Below are 16112 nucleotides of genomic sequence, written 5' to 3' on the forward strand. Positions count from 1 at the left end.
CTGTTTAGAAGCGACCCGATCAGCTGTTTAAGAGTGATGTGGCTCCTCATAACCGGAGGAAAAAATAAGTGTCGTGAATAGTGTGCGTGAATAACTGAATATTGGAAACAGCACTGCACAGGGAAATATTGGTTATAACGCCGATATGGCGCAAATTTTAATGGAGGAATTATCCTCTAATGGTCTCCATGTAATTCAAGGGGAACTATCCATCTTGCTTAATTCTATGAGAAGGCCATTCAAATGGTCTTCTCAAATCTATCAGGTATTATGTTAAACTGTTCTCTGTCTTGCAGAAACACACCTTGGACTTCTATGCCTTTAAAATTTAAATTTAAAATGCTGAGGTTTTCTGTTTTTACATAAAGTATTTTTTTTTTCTAACCAATGTTCTTCTGATAAGCAGGAGGAGGAGCAGGATGTCTTGATCAAAAATTTAAATCAGCTGAAAGAACAACTGAATCAAGTCTCATCACTAGCCGAGTTAGATTTATTGACAGTACTTGGTAATGCCGTACAATTTGTATGTGTGAAGCAAGTGAAATTAATTTTACAAATGATGTAGGTCCTTTTCTTGAGGTGATTCGATCCGAGGACACATCTGGTCCTGTCACTGAACTTGCATTGTCTGCAGTCTTCAAGTTCCTGTCTTATGGATTGATTGGTAATATTCTAGAGCCTGCATTGAAATCACAAGTTTTCTTGATCTCTTTTTTCAATGACCTCTTTTAGATCCAGGCCAGGAATCAGCTGCCATTGTAGTTGAAAGTTTAGCTGATGCGGTGACACATGCAAGATTTGTTGGAACTGACAGTGGCAGTGATGAAGTTGTTCTAATGAAAATTTTACATGTAAGGAACATTTTGTCTATTAAGTATTTCAGAACCATTAAAAAAATCTGCATCTCTTTCAGGTCTTGAGGATGTTGGTTCTTCACCCTGCTGGGATTCTGCTCTCTAATGAAAGTGTTTGCGAGATCATGCAAAGCTGTTTCCGAATCTGCTTTGAAACACGTCTAAGTGGTTCGTAATCAGCTTCTGTCATCATTTAGACTTGTTGATTTATTTGCCTATTATTTCAGAACTCTTGAGAAAATCTGCTGAACATTCTCTGAGTGAAATGGTGCGTCTCCTTTACGAACGAGTGCCGCAGTTTCCTCTACAAGAAATTAAAGGATCAGTCAATTACAAGGTAATCATATTTCTATTTTCATTTCAGCTCTGTTATTTAATTAGTTGCATCTTATTTTCAGAAGTTAAAAATGAGAACGGCTGCCTATGATCCTTCAAGGAATAAGAAAAAGTCTCGATCTCCTAAGCCGAGACCGAAAACATTAGCCGTTCATGCCAATGGGAATGGAACGTCCAAGAGCGGACTTACGGTCGAGACGCCGTCTAGTCCCTGCGTCGATACGCCAACTACCAAAGAGAGCACTGAATCATTTCCCATGCCAAATCCAGCGGATGAAAATGCAACAGCCGACCCGGATTTGAATGCCGAAACGACGGCGACTACTTGCCAATCGATTGATCATTCCTCTTCAGTGGAGGCGGAAACGCCCGTCGTGACTATTTCAGCGGCACCAGAAGAAGCATCTTCTCCTCAAAGCATTGACGCTGCTGCCCAAGACTACGTCAATGCACAGGGTGTCCGCTTCATCTCAAACGAATCGACTGATCAAGAGTCTGGTGGCCGCACCCATGTGCCCTACGGATTACCCTGCGTCCGAGAGTTGCTACGCTTTCTAGTGAGCCTCATCAATCCGTTGGAGCGACAGAATAGCGAGGCCATGATTCACGTTGGTCTTAGGCTGCTCACCATAGCCGTGGAGACAGCAGCGGACGTGATTGCCGCCGTGCCATCGCTTCAGACTCTGATTCAAGACGAAACGTGTCGGTCACTCTTTTCGCTTCTGAATTCAGAGCGATTATCCGTGGTAGCCGCCGCTTGTCGCCTCTGTTTCTTGCTATTCGAATCGGCACGAACGCGACTTAAATTCCAGCTGGAAACTTATCTCCTGAAGCTGATGGAGATTGTGGCTCACGAGTCACCAAAAGTAGCCTACGAGCGGCGATTAGTCGCTCTTGAAGCCATTTCACAACTTTGTCGCATTCCAGGTAAATCTAAAATGAATTAAAATTTAGGTTTTTATCTAAATCTTCAAATTTGTTTTTTTATTCAGGCTTAGTGACGGAGCTCTATTTGAATTACGATTGTGATTGCCATACATCGGATTTGTTCCAAGAGCTCATTAAACATCTGTCGAAGAACGTAGCTCCAGTGGCGGCCGGTGGGATCTATACGATTCACTTACTATCGTTGGAAGCGTTGCTTATTGTCGTGGACTCGATCGAGGCTCATTGCCTCACCCAGGTAAGAATCAAAGGTCTATCAGTTATTGATATGTAGTTGTTCTCCTCATTATTGGAATTGTAAATGACAGGGGAATGGCAAAGGTAACGGTCAGTTGGAGCACCAGTCGTCTTTTTCGATGCCGCCAGCAGCTCGAAAGAGCCGTTTAGTTGAGCCGGCTGCAGACGTGCCCTCGGAGGAGCAACTCTCTTCAGTCCGCCATAAAAAGAAGCTGTTAATAGCAGGTGCTGAGCAATTCAACAGCAAGCCCGCCAAAGGAATTCAATTTCTCCAGGAGAATGGCCTTTTGGCGGATCCATTAGATCCGACGCAGGTAGCCGCTCTACTCCGAGAATGTTCACGACTCGAGAAGAAGATGATTGGAGAGTACATCAGTAACCGAAAAAATCTCAACGTCCTCGAAGCCTTCGTCCGTTCTTTCGATTTCCACGGCATCCGCATCGATGAAGCTCTCAGATATTACCTGGAAGCCTTCCGTCTCCCAGGAGAGGCTCCGTTGATTTCTCTCTTGATGGAACAGTTCGCCGACCATTGGTTCAAATGCAACGACGCTCCATTCTTCAACGCCGACGCAGCTTTCACGCTGGCCTACGCCGTCATCATGCTCAACGTCGACCAGCACAACACGAACGTCAAGAGGCAGAACATTCCCATGACGGTGGATGAGTTTAAGCGAAATTTGACCAAAGTCAACGGTGGTCAGGATTTCGAGTCTACGATGCTTGAGGAGATTTACCAGGCGATTCGCAGCGAAGAGATTGTCATGCCGGCTGAGCAGACGGGATTGGTCAAGGACAACTACCTGTGGAAAGTGTTGCTGCGGCGCGGGGCCACCAAAGACGGACGCTATATTCACGCTCCCAACGGACTCTTTGATCGCGACCTGTTCACCTTGTCCTGGGCGCCCACAATGGCGGCTCTAAGCTGTCTGTTGGACAAAGCTCAGCCTGAAGGTAGCGGCATCGTCGAATGGGTTTTGCAAGCCATCAAGAAAATGTCGACAGTGGCGGCTCACTTTGGCCGCAGCGATGTCTTTGACCATGTTGTCCAGACGATGATCAAGTTCTCTTGTCTACTCCCCAGTGGCGACAACCCACCCATCCAGGTGAATACTTGAGGGAGTCACTCAGTTGTTATAGAATTTGATTAACCAAACATTTTATCTCTTTTATTTCTCTTCAAAAAAGGCCGTCGCTTTTGGACAGAACCGCAAAGCCCAAGTGGCCACGACCACAGTATTCCACCTTGTGCAACGTCATGGCGATATCTTACGGGATGGATGGAAGCCTCTGGTCGACTGCATTATGCAGTTTTACAGAATGCGCGTGCTGCCGGATGAGCTGGTCGAGGCCGAAGATCCTTTTGATCCCAACACTAAAGTGAAGCTCCTGGGAGAGGACATACCGCTTCGATCGGAGACCTCGGGATTGTTCAGCTCCATCTATTCTTACATCGCCCTCTCTGAGGGATCGTCCAGTGGAAGGGCAGGGTCTGCCGAAGAACAGGAAGCCCTTAGCCGGGCCAAAGCTTGCGCTGTGGAGTGCAATATTGAACAACTGATTTCAGACTCGAAATTTCTACAAACTAACGCCCTTCAAGATTTCATCAAAGGTAAATTTCGATTACCATAAATTCTATGCTGAATTTCTAAAACATTTTTTTACTTTGCTGGACGATAGTTTTGATTGCTTCCAACGATGTGGCCTCTTCCAGCACGGATGAATTTACAATCATCTTTGTTCTCGAATTGATTATCCGCATCACCGTCCAGAATCGCGATCGAGTCACATGCATTTGGAATCCAGTTCGCGATCACATTTACAGGTGATTCCGTTTAATTCCATTATTCCTTTTCTTCTTAATTGACTAAATTAATCCCCCCATAAAATCAGTTTGGTAATGGGAGCTGCAGCGTCTGATCGAATTTTCATTCTGGAACGCTCCATCGTCGCTCTCCTTCTGTTAACTGGTCGATTGATGCGACGCGAAGATGTGGCACCCATTGTACTTCAGTCTCTAAGAATGCTGTTAATGCTCAAACCTCAAGTAAAGACCAATCAATAATAATTCATTTTTAGAAAAACGGGTTTAACCGTATTTTATGACAGGTTTTATCAAAAGTGTCTCGACAAGTTTCTTATGGTCTTCACGAATTACTAAAAACTGGAGCGGCCAACGTCCATACGACGGGTGACTGGCGCGTGCTCTTCACCTTGTTGGAATGCGTCGGAGCTGGCGCCCAGCCACCGTCAGTTCGCGGAGGTGATTTGGCTCCTTCTGTCTCGATGGAAGCCATTACCGAGTCTGCCGCCGTTGCTGCCAATGCAAACACAGGCGCGCCTGCTGACGTGTCTGGTTCGATCGACCGGGGGTACACATCCGACTCTGAGCTGTACGAAAGTCGAGCCAATCGATCGGTTTCAGCTCCCGGTGCTTCGGGGGTACACGGATCTAGTCCAGAATTAAATGTTCCAGTCGGCGGAGGTGGCTGGATTTTTGTCGGCCGTCAAGGAGAAATTGAACATTTGAAAGGCAAACAAGCTCCTGGAAGAGAGTATAATATTGTGCACGACCGCAAATTGGTGAGTTTTGTTTGAACATCACATTGTTTAGCGGAGTAACGGAATTGTTTTCTATTATTTGCAGTTGGCCCATGATCCATTGGCTTTTGTCAAATCGTGTGAGAGTTTGACATTCCTCATTCGCGATGTGGCTCACATAACGCCCGAGAATTTCGAGTGCGCTGTCCAGTGCATTCGCACCTTTGTTGAGGCCAGTCTGAACGGTGGAACCGCTGCCGCGAATAAACCGAATCACGGCGGCCGCCCTGTGCCTCAAGAGAATTTCAGACGTTCCAAATCGTTCCACACGAGCGACCAGTCGACAGAATGGAACGAAGTCCAGGAGTTACCCACCAATTATCACCAGGTAAAAACAACCACAAAAAATGTCATTAAATCTCGACTTGGTGGCGTTAACGTTCTGTAACAATTAATGTTCCAGGTTCCTGTTCAATTACTGGATCTGATGCATACACTGCACACCAGGGCAGCTCAGATATACCAGTGGTGGGCATCGGAAAGTGGCGAAGCGGATGTGGCTTCAGCGGACGAAGAGAAAAACGCTACCACAAGCTTCCAGTTGGGTCCATCTCTGTGGTGTCGTGGCTGGTGTCCTTTACTCCAAGGCATCGCCCGTCTCTGCTGCGATGCTCGTAAACAGGTCCGCACTACGGCCATCACTTACTTGCAACGATCTCTTCTGGTCCACGACCTCCAGAGTTTGTCGGCCAGCGAATGGGAATCTTGTTTCAACACGGTGCTCTTCCCGTTGCTGGCCAAGCTGCTGGAGCCTCAACGTTCTTCGGCCACGACTCGAGCTCAGATGCAAGCGGATCATTCCAGCTGGGAGGAGACTCGAATCCGGGCCGCCACTCTTCTCTCGAAAGTGTTTCTCCAGCACTTGGGGCCGCTCATTCAACTACCAACGTTCACCGCCCTGTGGCTGACGTTGCTGGACTTTATGGACAAGTATATGCACGTGGAAAACAACGACCTGCTGGCCGAAGCCGTACCTGAAATGATGAAGAACTTGTTGCTGGTCATGGAAACGGCCGGCGTATTTGGAACGAACGCGGACGAATTGGATCAAACGTCGAATAAAACATCGAACACGTCCTCGCCTCAAGCGCTTCAAATGAAAACGCAATTGTGGAACATGACTTGCGATCGCATTGACGTTTTCCTTCCGGGTCTGCGTCAAGAAATCACTCGTTCCAAGACTCCGGTCGCCAGAGTCCAGGCTCTACCTCTTGTGGAAGATTCATCTTTAACCACCATCCAAATTCCAGAAGCGGAAGTGCCGGAATTGGGACAAGAAGCCATTTCATTGGAGTCCATACCATCGGAACAAATTGCAACCGATCCTGAGCCGCCAAGACCAGAAAATGTATTGGAATCCGAACAAGTTTCCCTGACGAATCCTGCCGTTGATATTCCGGAAGAGCAAACTCTTTCTGGGCAAACGACGATCGATGACACCACCAATTCCACTGCGAAAGTTTCTGAGGAAACGGGATCGTCATCAACCAACTTTGTCCCCTCTTCCGTTTTTTCCGTTTGGAATGTTCCAGATCCGAGCGATGCGGCGGCTCTGTTCTTCCACGATCTGACGCCAGCTCCAGCTGACGACACACCGGCAATCAGCGACACTTCAAGTATTCTCGAAGACGAACCCATCAACACTTTGGACTGTCACCAGACGCCCATCTCTCTCATACCGGAAGATGGATCCGATATTCCGGTTGTTCCGTTGCCCGTGTTTAGCACCGCCGTACCAGCGGTGGAGGAGAATAAAGCTGCCGATGCTACAGCACACGAAAATCAGGTATTTGCTATTTACATTTTCGATGATTTTGTTCGATGTTTTACAAATATTTAATCAAATTTCAGGATCCCGAAGAACCGCAATCAGTTGCAGATCATTTGCCTCTGCTTTTAGTCCACGAAGTCAACGATCCATCACTGACACCTATATCGATTTTAGCTCCAATCAACACTCAGGTAAGATTCTGTTTAGTGTTTACATGATTGAATTCCTTTGTAATGCTTTACCTTTTGTTTTCTTTCTACACTCAGGAGGATAATTAACGGCGAAATCATCCGTTTGATTTTCTCGAGGATTTTATTTTTATCAAATTAAGTAGTGAAAGAAAGATTATTTGTAAAACAATAAAAACAAAAAGTACTATTATTCATTTTTAAAAAAAAATGTCGAATTTTTTGTGCTCGCATGTGTGTTGATGGAAGAATTAATTTTGTCGTTTATTTTCACTCTTTGCCCAGAGTGTGATGCAATGTTTTGATTGCCAACGGTGTACTGTGTAGAGAAAACTATCTCTTTAATTATATAATCATATTACCAAAATTTGTTTCCATCATTATTACACAACAAATTGCTAACTGATTTAAAAAAAAACTAAAAACTAATTGCGTGTTCTACAATATACAAAAGATTCTTAAAGCGCCAATTTTGTTGTTGAAATTTTTATTCTTTTATTTTAATATCTATCCATTTCAACCGATAAAAAAGTTCTAAATATTTTTGATTTTTTTAGTGTTTAATAATCACAACCAAAGTGAGTTGATGCGGAGAGGCGACATCGGATGGCCATCCAGCTATCATCCGTGGGTCTCCCCTCTATTTGTGAGCGCTTTGTTCCTGGGCCCGTTTTGTCGCCGCCTCGACGGCATCCATCAATGCGCACCTAGACATGGAGGAAAACAAGATGAAATAAAAAAACGACTTCTAGTGTCTTTGAGATAAGCGTATTAACAAGGTCTGGAGACTCGTCGTCGATCCGATATATCTAAAATATGAAAAATGCATATTGTACCTGAATCCGGCTTTTTCAAGGGCATGGACGCCAGCGATGGTCGTCCCTCCAGGCGAGCACACTTTTTGATAGATCATATTGGGAAAAAAAGATATGAAATATATAAAAGCACGGACACGGAGTCATATGTCTCTCTAATATAAGTACCGTCATCTCTCAATGAGCCGGGATGACGCTTGGTATCGAGGACCATTTTGGCCGATCCATAAACCATTTGAGCGGCGAATTGGGTCGCCAACGGTCGAGGGATTCCCATTTTTACTGCTCCGTCCGAGAGGGCCTCGATGGCCATATAGACCTGTATCGAACGTCGAGACGGGAAAACAATAAGAGACGAGCCGGTCTTTTTTCCTCTTTCTCCTTAAATCGAGTCTTGATGAGAATCTTAACGATGCCGACTCCTACTTTTAAATGACTACAACTACTGCAATTAGATTTGCCGCCATCATCTTACATAGGCTGGGCCGCTCCCGCTCAATCCTGTGAAGGCATTCAGTTGAGATTCAGGTACTTGGTGGCAAATTCCCACACTCTCAAAGATCTTCATAGTCACATCAGCGTGTTTGCAAGATGCATGCTCATTCAGGGAATACACTGAATAATATAATAATGGGAGAAATTAGTTGACTGATTTTGTAATTTTTGAAGGAGGAATGTACCTGCACAACCGGCACTCACCAGTGCTGGAGTATTGGGCATGACCCTGATGATGGCTTTTAAATTGGATACTTTGGAATAAAGACCCTGTGTGTAGAAATCAATCAAATATCAAGTTGAAAAAATGTTAAATATTTTAAATGTTAAATACTTTTTCAATATCAGCAATAGTAATTCCACTCATGACTGACAGAACCAATTGATTGTCTGGTCCTTTGCATTGTTTCAATTCCCTGACAATGACTGGAAACAAGTTTGGCTTGACTGCCAGCACCACAATATCACATGTCTCAAAGACGGAAGCTGTCAGATGGAGAGAGATTATAAGTAGCGATTCACAGAAATAGAATAACTCTATTGATGGCAGTTACTGTTGTCATTGATGAGAACATTGCATCCCCAAGCTTTCCAGACATCTAGAGTGCCATCATCTGGAGCATTGGCCCAAATCTGATTGGCCTTCAACAGACCTGCGTCATCAAAATAAAGCAACTGATGAGAATCGACAAGACATTTACGTTTACCAATTTCTATTGCAATAAATATACCAGCTGAGATCATTCCTTTTCCGAGGGCTTGTGCCATATTACCGGCTCCGATGAAACCAACTTTGGCTGACGACAACTCCATTTTCTATCAGACAAGTGTGGAATGTGTGCCAAACGGAATCAAAAGCCACCGACGACTGTTCAATACTTCAATTACGATTTTTACGATATCTTTACAATTCCCCCACGAGACTTTTCGCAGACGTTCGACTGTCGGAGAAATTGTGACAGCAGCAAGTGGATAGTAAAATCAGTAGATGGCGTCATTTTCTTTAATGAGGAGAAATCATTTGAAAAAAAGGAATTGCGGCGCGCGGTACGGATCACACACACAAAATCACAAAAAGCCGCGCTCTGAAAGGATTAGCGCACTGTCCAACATGGGAATTATACATACATTTTGATTTCTCCAGCCCCAACCTATATAGTTTTCCCTTGTCTAATAATGAGCCCTTTTAGGCTTCTTCTGCTGGGAAAAAAAATGAAATGTTTTTCTTCAATTTTTGCGCGCCGCTCACTTCACGGAAAAACTTATTTCTCTCTCGGCTTCCCTTTTTGATCTTTAAACGGCGATACTTAGTGCCGACTTAGACCAAAAAAAAAAAAACCCCTGGCTTCTTCTCCTGTTTGCCGACAAAAAAGGACAGACATGTTCCATGATGCTCTTGATGGCCGAAAAACAGTTTTTTTTCCAATAAATATTCTTTTAAGAAATATAATAATCATAAAAAGTAGTAGTAGTAGTAGTAGTGAGCCTTCTTCTTCTTTCTTAAACGGTATATATATGTGTGCATCCATATCGTCCACATGACTATACTCTATCCCTGGGTTTATATTTTAATAGACGAAACAGCAGCCGTGTACAATTTTTATATGATGGGGGTAGTAGTAGCTCTTGTGTCGGCACTAGGATACTATCCAGTTTGTGTGTGATGTGTTTTTCTCTCTTTCCCAGGACCCCTTATAGTCCTTTGCCCCCAAAACAGTGGGGACCATATCGAACCGGCAGACGACAATATTGACCATATATACATGCTGGGGGCTGTCCGCACTGGTCACAGTTCTTCTTCTTTTCTTTCTAAATATTAGGCCCATATAGACAGCATATCGGCCGCGTTTTTCTTATGGATGGCCAAAAAAATAGCTGAATGTTTCCAGCTTGACCGGGCTATTAGAAGTTGAGCCCCCATATTGTATTGTGTTTATAGATGGATTTTAAGTCGGACACGGTGTGACTGTCTACACACACACACACACAGAAAAGATGCCGCTCTCGGCGACTCTATCAAAAACTGGTCTACACACATTTCAGCACAGCCACTGATAATACGAGTTTTCATCTTTACAACCTTGTCGGAGTCTCGGCAGCCAGTGATATCATCGAATCCGTTTTCTTCTTCTTCTTTCCCATCACCCAACTTTTTTATTTCGCTAAAAGCCTCAGATGCTTCTGTGTTATATTATAAGGAGGCGCAATAAGAGCAGCAGCAGCAGCGGGAAATATGATTTTTTATTATCACGTATGACCCCTGTTTCATATTCTGTCGCTTCTGGAATTATATATTGGAAATGTTGTTCACACGAATTCTGTTATATCCGCGCCTGTATTTTTAAAAATATAAGAAATTCGAATTTCGACATGTTGGTTCTAATTATTTTTCCGGGTATATAACTTGTACCATTCCCAGGGTAATATATAGAAAGCAAAAAATACTAATGACTATAGTCTAGAGTCTATAATGGCGTGTTGAAATGTCAAGACAAAAGACAAAAGCTTTTTTTATTTTTAAAAGAGTAGTCAGCAAAACGATCGTGGTAGTCGTCGCATATAAAACATACAGACAGCAGAGATAAATAGCATACAGGTGTGGTTATTAGTATATTATTTCCTGGGATATGCTGTACGTACTACTATTTCAACGGCCTTAGCCCAGTCACGTTTCGCACGTTGCGGGTCGCACACAGCTCAACAAAAGGGGGGAAAATGACGGCTCTCCTTTGAGACGTCCGATGATGTGTGTGCTCACCTCTTCGAGCCTGCTGGATAATATAACAATATCACACAAGCAATCGAAAAATCAAAGAAATGTCTATAAGAATTCCAGCGCCACCGCTAGATTGCTATATACCGCCCTATGTGCGTGTTATTTGTTTTTAGAAAAAGATGAGATAGACCTACTAGAGCTGAGCGCTGCTGTCATGTGTCAACTGTCGGCGCTGATATGCGTCTTGCTCCTGCTGGCCAGCTCACCTATTGGCTCGTCTCATTAGCGACCGTTCGCCACATCAACCCAGCACATAGCCAACGTCGTCTCTTTTCGACGAATGGATATACCGCCGGGAAATAACGAGATGACGACGGCCAACACTTAGCAAGTCTGTGATGCTGCTGGCCCTTTTCGATAGGGAGAGAGATGGACTCACCACCACGTTACGCTCAATTGTTGTATTAGAGAGCCGACGACGACCGCCCCTTAGATGGGATTAATCATCAGGTCCAAGGCAAATGTTGCGTCATTTCGCTGAAATATCTTTTGGTGCGCTGGGATCAAACGATATTATATACAGACGGGCCGGAGAGTTATCGTCGGGTTTCCAATGATGACTTTTGATTTTTCTGATATATTGTGAGATTTCTCTAAATAATGTATAGATAGAGCTATCTATATATTTTTGGGCGATGACATGCGCATTATACTGCATTAGAAATGATAGCCTTGTAAGGCTAGACTTTTGATTTGGACAGTGGCTGGCCATAACATTTATACAGTTATATTATAGCTACGCCAATTTTTGAATCAATAGAAAATCGTTTGAATTTCGTCTAAAGTAAAATTTTAATCAAAATAATTAAATTAAATTGAATATTAATTAAAATGTTTAAAATCGATAGGGATAAACTATTTCCATAATAAGAAAAAAAAAAATTTATCAAATCGGAATTTCTACGGGAAATGATAGGATTGTAAAAAATCATTTCGATACGACGAATAATGTACAACTTCTAATAGGCCTACTCGTGAACATGCATGAAAGAGTAGCCATCATACACAGTCAGTCGGGCAAATAATAAAATCTTATCTAAAAGTCAAAGTCAAGTAGCCAAAGTTTCAATTTCCCACCATAAGAATCCCTGTGCTACTTTCTATACGTCTAAATAACTTTTATTATTTTTCGATAGATACGTGCTGTGCTGATAAGCGTGCTATATAGGACCCCAAACGAAAAACACCAGAAGCGCATCATATTGACGAATTCGTGAGAGCAGCAGTTCAGCCGACCTTTTTTCTTTTATTTTTTCGGTTGAAATGATTCCATAATTCGGTAGGCCACGGTCGAAAAAGGCCCCAGCAAAGTCTCTCAGTTTCATACGATGGGAAAAAAGAAGCAATCAAATATCTCTTTTTTCGGACGCGGACTATACTATATACTTTCAATAAGATGTCACTTGGCTGCCGCGCGCATACATGTCGTAAAACAAAAAATCTCTCGGACGAATATAACCGACAACATGTACACAAGCAGAGAGAGGGAAAATAAAAACGGTCCGGAATGATTTCATCCTTTAAGTTGACGATAGGCCGTCAAAGGGAATAAAGTTCCCTCCGGTTTTTTCGTATCCTATGGTCGTAATTTGAGCCCTCAACGCGCCGTATGGGAGCAGAGAGAGAGGAGGAGCAAAGGCCAGTGATTGGCCTGTTAGTGGCCGTCAGGACCAATCGACTACCGACCCCCGGTGGGAGGAGCTTCAACTCTAAAGGGGCTGGGGGAGTCTGGGGGTATTTAAAGGCAGCTCGAGCCATCGTTCAACATCACTCAGTTGTTCTCTCTTCACTCACTACCTCCTCCTCAACTGCTCCTTCAAACTCCTTCAGAGTTTTAGAAATACCCAATTTTTTTGTGAATCATCTTCAAGTGAATCAACTAACTCACTCACATCATGCAGCCACTGTTTAGACCGATGGAAGGCCACCAGCTCCACCATTTCGCCAATTTCCACCATTTGAGCCAACATCATCACGAGGCTATGGCCGCTGCTGCTGCTGCAGCAGCCGCCGCCGCCCGGATGAATTCCACTCCGGTCAGCGACGAAGAGCTCGACATGGATGATTCAGTCTCCTTGTCCAGCAACCAAGACGGATCCTGCACTTCGCCATCAGCTCCTCGTCAGGAGAAAGTCACTGGTAATTTTAAACTTAACTCTAATTGTTTTGAATTGGAACTTTTGGAACTAAAAATCAACTTTTTCCGTCTAAACAGAATCCCATCAAAACATTAACGCCGGCTCTTCCAATTCGGCCAATTTGGGATCATCTTCCTCATCTGAGGCCATGAACAACCAACAAGGTCAAGGGCCAGCCGTCCGCCGTTACAGGACGGCCTTCAGCCGCGAACAATTGGCCCGTCTGGAGAAGGAATTCCTCCAGGAGAATTACGTTTCTCGCCCTAGACGTTGTGAATTGGCCGCCCAGCTCGGCCTCCAGGAGTCGACCATCAAAGTCTGGTTCCAGAACCGACGCATGAAGGACAAGCGCCAACGCATGTCGCTGGCCTGGCCAGTGGCCGACCCCATGTTCGCCGCCTATTTGCTCCAAGCCGCCGGATACCCTTACCCGTTGCCGGGCATGCCGGGAATCAATCCGGCCGCCTGTTACGGCCAAATGCCCCAACAAGTCCAACAGCCGATCGGCATGAACCGCTACTCTCCCTACGGAGCCATGCCACTCCGCCCTCATCCGCACACTCCGCCGACGGCCCATCATCCCGTCTTTGGATTCCCAGGAGCCACTTCATCGCCCCTATGCCCCAGCTCGCAGCAGCAGCACAGTCTGCGCTTGCCCACTGGACAATACCCGACATCCATCCCGTCCAGCGCTGGAAGCCCAAGCAACAATGTCCAGCCGCTGTCACTGAAGATGCCGCCAACTCCTCCGGCTCACCTTCAGCTCCGTCTGCCCACGTCGCCATCGACCCTGAGCCAAGGAGCCAGCAGCCGGACCCCGTCTCCAGTCTCACCACTTTACAGCAGCTCCAGTTTGGGCGCCCAGGGAGGCCACCAGGCCAGCAGCAACGGACACAACAGCAGCTTCTCCGATCGCTCAGATCGCTCCGTCAGCTCGCCCATCACGCCACCGGCCACTCAGACATCACCACCGGCTAATCCACCACGTCTCTTCCAGCCGTACAAGTTGCACGATCTGCCAACTGAAAAAGTTTAAAAAAAGAATTTCAAATTTACCGCCATCATCAGATAGAATCCCACCAGTGGAAAAAATATGTTCTCATTTCTTTACTTTGTTTGGCTTATAACGCGCTGCTGCTGCTGATCCACAAAACAAGTTCCTCGATATTTTCTTTCATAGAAATTATAACACAACAATAATACTCTCTTATAATATTATTATTATCCTTTTCAATGTGTGTGTGTGTGCGTGTTTTTTGAAATTTCAAATTGGAAACTTATTTGTATTTCGTCTCTTTTTTATTCCAAAACTTTTAAAAAATCAAATTGTAAATAGTTTTGTCGTTTGATGTCCACACAAAAATACAATTAGAATGTGCAAAATATCTATTTCTCTCTCTCTTATTATTGCTCGGGGCTATAGATGATTATTGGGCCTATAAATGTAAGCGATAAAGGTTAAAAATTGGGGACAACAGTTCGACTATGCCCCCAGCTCGTAAAAACATTTTTCAGCCGAGACCCTTTTTTCTCCACTAAATGGCAAATTGGCCATTAATTTTTATTTTTGCAGTTGGATACAAAGATAGCGAAAAACAACCTATAGGCCTAGGCTATTGGTCGTAAAAAATACAAAAAAACATGGCCAGATGGATAGGTAAAAAAGAAACGGGTCATGAATACAAAATGTGTATACGAGGCCAGCAATCAATTTCAATCCATGTTCGTCGCTGCAACGAATAGATATCCTATATATACATATTCTGATATTCTCTCCTACTTTTTACGACTTATCGATTTGCCATCGGTTATATTCTAATAAATGTTAATTTCCATCAGCCGAAAATGGGATCCTATATCGGGTCTAAACTTTGACCTACTTCTTGTCGGCAGTCTCAGTTTTATTTGATTGAAACTTCTTTTTTTGCCAGCCCGCTGATTTTTATGCGAACCATCCAGCGATATATTCCGCATTGCCCTTTTCCGTATTGCACGTGTCCCTTTTCGGTAGTGGATGAGCCTATAATAACAGCAGAGCAGGGCCAGCAATAAGCCACTTATACACATTTGGTATATTGCTCCAGACGGGTCGTCGTTTCGTATTATCCACGTGTAATATAGGCCATTTCGGCAAAAAAACGTTATATTTTTTTTTAGTTTAGCAAAGGGGGAAGAATAGAGACGAGCCCATTTAGCCTTAGCCTATAGTAGTCCAAGTCAAATAAATTCATAAAAATATTTTTTTGGGGCGCGCGCGCTGGCGAAAAAAACTGAAACTTTTTATTATACGGCGCAAAAAAATAAAAGTTCCGCATGCAAAAAAAAAGGACAACAAAAAATATAAACTTTCTCTAAAAAAAAACCAAATAAATCAGCGGCGCAATAAGGCGCGGTCCAATTTCTGTACTATGTACCGTCGTAAAAACATTTTGGCAAAATTGTTGGCAATTGACAGCGAAATTTTTTTGAAAAATTGCTTTTCTTTTTTTTCTGGCGGGAAATTTGAAATTTTTCAGGATTTAATCAATTTATTTGAATTTGAAAAAAAAATCAATGATGTGAAATTCTATAAATTACTTTTCTTTTTCTGGCAGGAAATTCGAAATTTTTAGGACTTGATCAGTTTGAAAATTGAAAAAATAATTGATGATGCGAAATATTAGAAAATTGTTTTTCTGTTATTGGCGGGAAATTTGAAATTTTTCAGGACTACATCAGTTTGAAAACAATCAATGATAATTGTAATTAAGATTCTGAACTGATCTTTTCTAAATCGTTTTGAAAAAGCTGATGGGATTTTTTTGTTTCAGCGCTAAGAGAAACCCATTAGCGCTTATGCTGTTTAACGACGCTACATTATTATGGCGGACAAGGTTATGTGTAAAAAAAAAGGTATCAGCTGCGCACGCTTTCAAATACATTTCCCCACCAAGGAAAGTGTGTTTTGACTCTCTTC

General features: G+C 43.6%; 5 protein-coding genes across 6 annotated transcripts in view; 3 read left to right on the forward strand and 2 right to left on the reverse strand.

Annotated features, from left to right (window-relative positions):
• Positions 1–16112, forward strand: part of LOC124336181 — a 455543-nt gene that overhangs the window by 361191 nt on the left and 78240 nt on the right. The gene's annotated exons all lie outside the window — the stretch shown is intronic.
• LOC124336700 overlaps positions 1–16112 on the reverse strand; it is a 580524-nt gene that overhangs the window by 263765 nt on the left and 300647 nt on the right. The window lies entirely within an intron of this gene.
• Positions 49–7402, forward strand: LOC124336005 (Golgi-specific brefeldin A-resistance guanine nucleotide exchange factor 1-like). Of its 2 annotated transcripts, none has more exons than XM_046789555.1 (17): positions 49–265; positions 404–506; positions 566–664; positions 733–851; positions 914–1022; positions 1082–1191; positions 1253–2117; positions 2183–2373; positions 2444–3478; positions 3561–3984; positions 4053–4197; positions 4266–4419; positions 4482–4955; positions 5020–5301; positions 5377–6759; positions 6825–6935; positions 7011–7402. In XM_046789555.1, the coding sequence occupies exons 1-17, from the start codon at positions 146–148 to the stop codon at positions 7020–7022; spliced, it is 5736 nt and encodes a 1911-aa protein (XP_046645511.1). In that variant the 5' UTR covers positions 49–145; the 3' UTR covers positions 7023–7402. The 2 variants fall into 2 exon arrangements, with proteins under 2 accessions (XP_046645511.1, XP_046645513.1); XM_046789557.1 differs by having other exon boundaries at positions 407–506.
• LOC124336392 (pyrroline-5-carboxylate reductase-like) lies at positions 7403–9204 on the reverse strand. Its single transcript, XM_046790182.1, has 8 exons — positions 8974–9204; positions 8797–8895; positions 8577–8728; positions 8428–8512; positions 8223–8362; positions 7916–8066; positions 7769–7829; positions 7403–7639 (listed from the first exon to the last, which is right to left on the reverse strand). The coding sequence occupies exons 1-8, from the start codon at positions 9053–9055 to the stop codon at positions 7573–7575; spliced, it is 837 nt and encodes a 278-aa protein (XP_046646138.1). The 5' UTR covers positions 9056–9204; the 3' UTR covers positions 7403–7572.
• Positions 12799–14535, forward strand: LOC124336269 (segmentation protein even-skipped-like). Its single transcript, XM_046790007.1, has 2 exons — positions 12799–13157; positions 13234–14535. The coding sequence occupies exons 1-2, from the start codon at positions 12914–12916 to the stop codon at positions 14190–14192; spliced, it is 1203 nt and encodes a 400-aa protein (XP_046645963.1). The 5' UTR covers positions 12799–12913; the 3' UTR covers positions 14193–14535.

This window comes from Daphnia pulicaria, chromosome 4 (genome assembly GCF_021234035.1).
Source record: "Daphnia pulicaria isolate SC F1-1A chromosome 4, SC_F0-13Bv2, whole genome shotgun sequence".
In the NCBI taxonomy this organism is placed as follows: Eukaryota; Metazoa; Arthropoda; class Branchiopoda; order Diplostraca; family Daphniidae; genus Daphnia; species Daphnia pulicaria.

Excerpts from the sequence above, each read along its gene's own strand:
- LOC124336269 (XM_046790007.1), top strand. The coding sequence starts at position 12,914 with ATGCAGCCACTGTTTAGACCGATGGAAGGCCACCAGCTCCACCATTTC. Across the intron at positions 13,158-13,233 it reads TCGTCAGGAGAAAGTCACTG|AATCCCATCAAAACATTAAC; the intron begins GTAATTTTAAAC and ends CCGTCTAAACAG.
- LOC124336392 (XM_046790182.1), bottom strand. The coding sequence starts at position 9,055 with ATGGAGTTGTCGTCAGCCAAAGTTGGTTTCATCGGAGCCGGTAATATG. Across the intron at positions 8,896-8,973 it reads AAAAGGAATGATCTCAGCTG|GTCTGTTGAAGGCCAATCAG; the intron begins GTATATTTATTG and ends TTGATGACGCAG. Across the intron at positions 8,363-8,427 it reads GGTGAGTGCCGGTTGTGCAG|TGTATTCCCTGAATGAGCAT; the intron begins GTACATTCCTCC and ends TATATTATTCAG.
- LOC124336005 (XM_046789555.1), top strand. The coding sequence starts at position 146 with ATGGCGCAAATTTTAATGGAGGAATTATCCTCTAATGGTCTCCATGTA. Across the intron at positions 2,118-2,182 it reads ACAACTTTGTCGCATTCCAG|GCTTAGTGACGGAGCTCTAT; the intron begins GTAAATCTAAAA and ends TTTTTTATTCAG. Across the intron at positions 2,374-2,443 it reads AGGCTCATTGCCTCACCCAG|GGGAATGGCAAAGGTAACGG; the intron begins GTAAGAATCAAA and ends TGTAAATGACAG.